The 8,484-nt window shown below is 30.2% G+C and overlaps 1 protein-coding gene across 1 annotated transcript in view; it reads right to left on the bottom strand.

Annotated features, from left to right (window-relative positions):
* The window catches only part of LOC129233900 (hypoxia up-regulated protein 1-like), a 104,115-nt gene extending 96,307 nt beyond the window's left edge, over window positions 1–7,808 (bottom strand). Inside the window, exon 1 of the mRNA XM_054867830.1 lies at window positions 7,685–7,808. Within this exon, the coding sequence (XP_054723805.1) occupies window positions 7,685–7,708 (24 nt within the window). The 5' untranslated portion in view covers window positions 7,709–7,808. The remainder of the gene's footprint in view (window positions 1–7,684) is intronic.
* Window positions 7,809–8,484: the final 676 nt, after the last annotated feature.

Genomic DNA, 8,484 nt, shown 5'->3' on the forward strand with positions numbered 1-8,484 from the left:
TATATTACTTTGAAGCATTGTTATGATTAAAAAAAGAGGGTATCCCTCCCTAAACTCCAGTAGGTAGCGTTCATTGTTGACTATGTACTCGTTTCTTCATTACTTTAAACTGACCGTATTACCAGTAAAACTGTTAAGTTGCCGGATCGAGTTCAGCTTTGTCTTAATAAAGCCTTTCCCTGCATGTTAAGCACTACCAAAACATATTATCAAACTATCACGCCATGGCGCGAGTTTCATTGTTGAATCACACGGGTTACTCAATCATCGGTTATTATTTATATGAGAATGTGTTTTATGTGTGGGTAATTCCATATCAAATCAACCAATGGTCAAAACGTCATGTCTTTAGATTTTGCTCATTTTTTGTTCCAATGGAGCATTACCACAACAGAGAAAATATACAAAGTTTTGCATTTTTTCACTCATTTGTTTTCAAATTATAATATTTTAAAGTTTTGACGAAGTTGAAAATTTTTCCTGGCACGTTTTCTTTAAACGGCCGTAATTAAAAAACTATTTGACTCAAAGAATTAAAACTGGTAGTGTTTTATTCTGTATTTAATAAGGTTTTATAAAATATATGACATGACCTAATTCTACCTTTTTCTTTTTTTTAACATTTTTTTGAAAAAAAAATTTTTTAATTAAAAAAAACTCAAAATCGAAATTTTTAATTTTTCTGAAAAAAATTTATGTTATTAAGTCTTACTTTAGCAACATTTATGCAAAGTTTCATGATGGCGTTATTGTGGTATCATAAGAAAAAAAAATATTTCCTCTTTCAACATCTTTATTCATGTAACAATTCATACTGCTTGATCAGCTGGATCATCCAAACATCCAAAGGGGGTGGAGGGATGGCAAAGACTGTGCCATTAAGATTTTTAAGGGGATGTTTAAGGGACATTTTTCTCTGTAAAGAGGTTTCATCCCTGTGGTGGGGGGGGCTGTATAGTATTTGAGGAGGTGTTACTGGCACCCTTTGCTTGATTCCTTTAAATATATATAGATATGTTTATTTATACAGAAAATATATATATATATATATATATATATATATATATATATATATATATATATATATATATATATATATATATATATATATATATATATATGCAGGTTTTTTTAAATAGCCAAGAATTAAAATTTATTAACTGAAAATATATTAGTCTACTTATCGATGGCAAATGATCCGTAATCAAAAGTGTTGAAATAATTCAGTAAAGCAAAGGTCTCCAATCAACATTTTTTCAATCCTATGTTCATGGGTTGATACAGTAGAAGGGCTTGACCATCATGAGTCATTCTTCAGCACCTACATCCCTGCTAAATAGCCATCCCCTAAGTAGCCACTTCCACTCATCAGCTGCCTGCTGTAACGAATCCTTAGGCTTTCTCCTGGTGTAATATGAAACCCGTCTGCTTTCTCCCACTACAGAGGCATTGAAATCCTTAGTACTTTGTATGTTCTTGGACAGTGCACATTCTAAATTTTACTGCTTGCTTTCTTTGAGAAATTTTTTTCCAAGTTTTATTGTTATTTTAATGTTAAATTTATGCATATTTTTGTTGTTAAGAGCCAACTTTCAGTTGAAAATGGATAAACAATGGAGCATATTTTGCTGCAATCCATTTAAAAAGGAAGGACATTGGGCGAAAAAAGATCTAAGAACTGCAAGTTTGTGGATGACAACACTAACATATGGCATTGAAGAAGGAATGAAAATTTGTACTGCTTGTCGCATACAATTAAGTAAGCAAAAACATTCTTCAGTTCCTGAAACTGATGATGTTATGAATGAGTTCAGCAAAGATCCAAAAACCAGGCTCTAGTACAGAGGATTCCGAGTTCATGAGCCCTCATTATGGGGATGTACAGTTTGAAGAAATTGTGGGCTATATTGCTTGTGCCTATGACAGCAAATGGTGGATAAGATATGTAATTTCAAAAGATCAGGTAGAAGAAGAAATCCAGGTTTCTTTCCTTCATCCTAGCTGACCATCATCATCATTCATTTATCCAAGAAAAGCAGACATTTTGACCATTCCTAAAAATTTTGTTCTGTGCAAATTACATCATGTCACTGCTACAAGCAGAACATACCAAGTCTCGAAAGAGGAGATGGCAAAAGCAACTGAAATATTACGAAGAAAGTATATCTATACTAGGACTTACAAATCGTGTTCTATAGTAGCAAAGTGAGTTACACACATCTCAAACTGCTTCTTAATGGGCTTAAAAATATATTAAATTTTATATTGTAGCAATTAAATTATATATAAATAAAACTTAAATTTGCTTTTAAAATATGGCTAAAAAAGCTTCAGTAGCTTTTAAATTGAAGTTTTCAAATTTAAAAAAAATTTAGATTTTTTATTCAATAAGAAATATTTTTTCACCGAAAAAATTGTTTAAACTTGTTAATATGCTTGCAATACTGCCATGTACATGTTTTTCTACGCAATAGTCCCGGTTTAAACTTTAACTACTTTTCATTAGAACAAATGTTTTTTATTAATAAAATTAAAGCAACTGTTTGAAAGAGAATTTTTTTTTCTCCATGATACCACAAAAATGCCACCATGAAATTTTGAATTTATGTTGCTTAAAGAAGACTAAGTACCTTGTTTTTTTTTTTTTTCAAGAAAATTAAAAATTTTGATTTTTAATTTTTACAAAATATTTTTTTTTTAAATAAATGATTTTTTTTTTTTTTTTTTTTTTTTTTTTTTTTGTAGCTAGGTTTTGTTATATATTTTTTAAAACCTCCTAAAATACTGAACAAAACAGCACAAGTTTTAACCTTTTAAGTCAATTAGTTCTTTGATAATAGCCTTTTAAAGATTACTAAACAATGTAAAATTTATGATGCTTCCAGAGTTAAAAAAATTTATAACTTTGGAAAGAATTGTTGAAATAATTTGAAACTTCAGATTTGTCATCTGTCATGGAGGTGTATATCATAGACAGATAAAAAATCATTACATTCTAAAACATTGACTTTAAAAATTTATTTTTTATTGGTTGATTTGACATGGAATGACCCATTAAAGCACTGTTGAAAGAGGAAATTTTTTTTTTTCTGCATGATACCAAAAGAACGCCATCTTGAAATTTTGAATAAATGTTGCTAACAAAAGGCTAAGTAACATATATTTTTTTCAAGAAAATTAAAAATTTCGATTTTGAATTTTTACAAATTAAAAAAAAAAATTTTTAATAAAAAAATTATAAAATTTTTTTTTTAGTAACTGGGCTTTGTTATATATTTTTGAAAACCTCATAAAAGACTGAACAAAACAGCACCAGTTGTTAACTTCTAAGTCAAATAGTACTCTAATAATAGCCCTCTTAAGATTTTAATCAATGCAAAATTTCAAATTCCTCCAAAATTTAAAAAATGTATAACTTTGCAAAGAATTGTTGAAAAAATTTGAAACTTCAGTTTTTTCATCCTGGAGGTAAGTATAATAAACAGACAAAAAATCATAAGAATCCAAAACATTGACCTTCAAAATTTATTTTTTATTGGTTGATTTGATATGGAATGACCCGTGTGTGTATTTTTTGTTTTTTAGTTTTTACTTATGTTTTGAAGAAGTAAATTAAAATCTAGTTAATGATGTAAAGTTATTTTCATCCCTTCGGAAGAGGAACAGATCCTCCCCCCCCCCCCCCCCCAAATCCGCTACAGTTAACAATAATGGCTTCAGCAACATTTTACTGAATTCTTTTTTTATACCTATAAATCTTTTTTTCTAGCTCTAAAATGAAAAGTTAATTTAAACACAATTGAGCTACTATATTAATTGATAATAAACATTATTAGTAATAGTTAAAATTGTAGTCTGAACTATGAGCTTTAAAATGAGGGGTAAATTACGAAATTTGGTAACTGAATAAAAAAGATTTTGCATAGTGACAGAAAAACAGGCTAGAGAAATATTATATGAGAATGTATAAAATACAGGCGTGTGTGTGTGTGTGAGGGGGGGCCCATCACTTCTAATGCCTATAGGCCTCGAAATCCTTGATCCGGCCCTGGAAGCAAAACTGTAGGACTTTAATTTTTTTTTAAGAAATTTTTTTCTAGTGAAAGGCTTCAGGTTTGCAAGACACGAGTTTTCACCTGCATTCATATTTCTAGAAATTACTGTTAATATTTGAATGTTTCATAACTAAAGCATTTTTTTTTTCTAAACAGGATTTTTTTTTTTTTTTTTTTTTTTATTTGTGACGGGTGTGATACTATGCAAATCTGTTACTTGGATAAGCAATTTTTAAAAGTGATCAGTACAGATTACAAACTCGACAATAGGGAATATAAATTACATTTCATATGAAAAAAAAAGCTACTACTGGGTGTACATTTAGTTCAGCACTTCTTTAATGGGTGCTAACGAGATTAGGTCAAGTGTAGCTTTTTTGGTAATTATAAAGTTTCTTTTTTTAAATATCACCTTTTATGGGGAAAAATCAACAGGGTCATCCATTAGCTTGCATATCTTTACTTACTTTTTCTTTTTTAAGTTAATATGTAAAACAGTAACATAATACTAATAGTGTAGTTAGTGCTTTGTAGTACTTGGGTGGTTAGTGAAAAGAAAAATAAAAACTACATCAGGTGTTAATATAATCTGACTAGGAGTAAGATGTAGCGTTTGAGTTGCAGTGATAGCTATATTTTACAATGTAAACTTTGCAGTCTGTTCAGCTTAAACATTATCAGCGCTGCTTTACCCAAATTTGTCACTTCTCGGAACTTCATTTCTTTCTTAGTTCTAACTTGCAGACGATATTCACTCAGACTAGTGTTTGCTTCAATATACAGATCAATTCTTGTCATCTTCACTGCAGAATTATATAAATGAAAAGACTTAGCTCAATTTGACAACGTTGACAGCACTTAGCCCCCCACAAATATGACTACTGTGGCGTTCTATACAAAATGATAAAAAAATTCTAATCTCATGTCAGTTGAAAATCCTCTGTCCTGGAAAAAAGAACTAGTTTGATTGTTATACATCATTTTTGATTAACTCTATAGCAATCAGAACATCTTTTCACTTTTCATGGTTAAGAGATCAGTTATGATAGCATTTTAAGAATGTCCCATGGAGCATATTTTACTTCCATAAGGGGAGCAAATTGTTTTGTCTTTTAACCATCCACAACTTGTAAATGTAATAAATGTTAATCAGACTTGATATTGCACCCTGAAAACCTGTGCCATAATTTTGGGCAAAGTTTACTTCTTGTATAATTCCAGTGTCTCTGATATTACTTTTTATCACATGAAAAAAAATTTGATTGAGGTATTTTCACAAAACATAGTAGTTATGGAAATTGTGCAAGTGATCATTTACTTCCTTTAAAGTTATTTTACTCCTTTGAAGTGTTTTAAGAATTAAATAAAAGTAACTTACTTATTAACCAAAAAATTATTGAAACACAAATAATTCAAATCTGTCATGTTATAAGATTCAGATTTTTTTTTTTCAACTACAATGCTAATTTGTTAAGAAATAAAATGATTTAATCTTCTATTTGATTTAGAAAGTTTTTAAAAGCTATTTTAAATGCTGTCACACCTGTCCCAATGATACTGTCAAACCCGTCAAACGTTTGTCACACCACTCATACAAATTTTTGCAGAGAATAAATATTTGATCAAATTTAAAGGTTGTAGTCCTATTCAGACCTACAAACATTAAAACTTTGGTAAACTTTTGGTACTTTTGGTAACATTTAACTTACCTATAAAAATGCAATTTAAAAAATTTTGGCTTAAAAACCATCTTCTCCCTGACATGTCCCACCCCTCCTAAATTGTTAAAAAATTTCGATTTACCGAAGATGGTCTGGTATTGATCACATCAGGTAACCAAGGTTCTACTATAAAAGTTAAATTGTTAGTAAAATTTGCATTAAAACCTATCATTTCTAATAACAAATTCAAAACTGAAGAAATCGACATATCACTTGGTCTGTTCCAACAAGAGGCCACCTCCTATATGGAACATAATTATTTTTTTTACTTTGCATATCTGTTTATGAAATGTTTTGCACAAGCAGTATCTTTTAGTTTATGTATTCCTTGTTTAGATATTAATAAATCAATTGTTTTACTTAAACAAGCCATACTTGTACATGAAAATATTACCAAGTGTTTGTGACATCTCAAAGTACTTTGGGGTAAATAATATAAACCACTTTCATGTCTACGGGTTTTTTTGGGGGAAAGTTATTGTGTATAAAATTCATCAAAATCCTAATAAAAATGTGAGTTAAGTTATTAGATTTACATCAATTATTATTCATATGCTCTCAAAACAGCACAAAGCAAAATTTTGTACTCCCTCCCCTTTTTTGCTGTCGCTTGTCGCTTTTTTGTCCCCCCCCCCTTCTACTTTTCAGTCCCAATTGCAGGCTCTGGTTTGTGGAGTCATTTTCTTGGACTATTTGAAAACTACAGGAATACTTAAATTGTCTTTTCTAACCCAGAAAAGTTACTTTGACTTTTTGAGTGCATTATGAAAAGTGCTTTGTATTTTAAAAACTTTCTGTTATTTTATTCTTTTTTGTGCAAATGTATTTCAGAAATAGTATGATATGTTACCTTCATAAAACTTCACCTTATTTTTTTATATTTAAACACTTTATACTACTAGAAAAAAAACTATAAATGTGCCTAAAATTTTACCCAACTCTAGAGTGGTGTTGCTTAGAAGAGGATAAAAGTCCTGCAAGAGCAAATTTCCTGCTTGCTCCAGAGCAGCATTCATTCTAATTTTCATAGTATGATTGTTGTAAGGGAACGAATTTTTGTAACAGTGGCTTTTATAATTAATCATTTTATGGGAAAATTATACGAAATTTACTGTTTTTCATCTTGATCAAAACAATAATTGTATTTTGTAATTTAATTTTTTGGGTGTTAAGTTGTACCTGAAGACTAAACAAATCATTTAGGGAGATCCCGAAGTCTCTGTATGATCTAGTTGCTGAGATAAGCAAAAGCAGGCCTCAGAATTTCCGTGACAAACATGTACCAAGTATATGAAGTGCTTAAAAAAGGCTTGTTTTGCCTGAACAAAGTTGACCAAACTACAAAAGGGGCTAGTAGCCCTTTTTTGAACTCTTTCCAATAAAGAAATATCTTTCTTGTGTGAGAGGAGACCAAAACTAAACAGCCTACTCCCAATGAGGTGTTACCAAACTTCTATATAAAGACATACATTGCTTAAAGAAAAACACAATTAAAATAAAGCTGAATTTGCGTTCCATACGTTTGGGAAAAAAAAAAAAAATGGGTTGATCAACACGTTTTTATTTTACCAAACGATTTCGCATGCAAATTAAGCTTTTACCATAAACTATCTTAATATACCCAACTGTTACGAAACAACACAAATTATCTTGAATTAGCTAAAAATAATTAATAACGCAAAAAAAATAAATAAATAAATTCAATAAGCAGTGAATGGAGATTTACTAAGGTAAAATAAGGAGGAATACAACATAAACTGTTTGCAAACATTGTTTCAGACTTTTAAATTTAGCTAAACATAAGATCGGGTACAAGAAAGTAGAGTATGCAACACAGTGGTACGCAAATAATACACAAGTTGAATAATTTGTAACAGAAAGAAAAGTTTACGAAGAAATCCGACTTACACAATTGCATTTAAATTCCAACATTTCCGTAGCGAAGGGAAAACAGATTGTTAAAAGTTATTAAATGCTCAATGCTCCGCAACAACAACGCTTTTCGCACGTTGCCGGTTAATGTGGCGACTGGGGATTGGGTAACTGTCAAGAGAAATAACTCGTCATCATTTGTTCAATAAAATATAACTTTAAAGTGCTACGTAGTTTTAACAATGAATAAAATAAATTTATGAGCTTCTTAACATGCGGATGCTGAAATTATTATGTTCCGAATTTCAACAAAGAAAGGCTAAAATTTGAAGTGCTTTCAATTGGAAAAAAAAAAAGTGGAATAACTCGAGAACACTCTTTTGAAACAACATTCACCTCATTTCAGCTTCCATCTATCTAATTTTTATTTATTTTGTTGCATCAAATGAGCTTCATTATGCATTTTCAGATTTGTCCGTGCAAAATTTCAATATTTTACCTCTTTGAATTATTTCTTAAATCACCGCTAGGTGGCGTATCTAAACTCTAGAACTGTGAATACTAGAGTCCCTAGGGACTCTAGTGAATACGAACTGATGTAAAATGACATAAAATACACACAGACCGCCTTGTATTTCAGAAAAATAGTGAAAGGCATTTTTGTACGTAATTTGTTATTTTTTCTCTGTTTTTAACCACAAACACTTTTTGTTCCCTCCCCTTGAAAAATTTAAGCGACGTTGGAGCAATAAAAACTCTCCAAAATAAGGTAGCACAAAAATATTATATTTTGGGTATTGAATCCCAATCAACCACGGGTAAGGGTTTTTCAGGCA

Source organism: Uloborus diversus, chromosome 1, assembly GCF_026930045.1.
Source record: "Uloborus diversus isolate 005 chromosome 1, Udiv.v.3.1, whole genome shotgun sequence".
Taxonomy (NCBI): Eukaryota; Metazoa; Arthropoda; class Arachnida; order Araneae; family Uloboridae; genus Uloborus; species Uloborus diversus.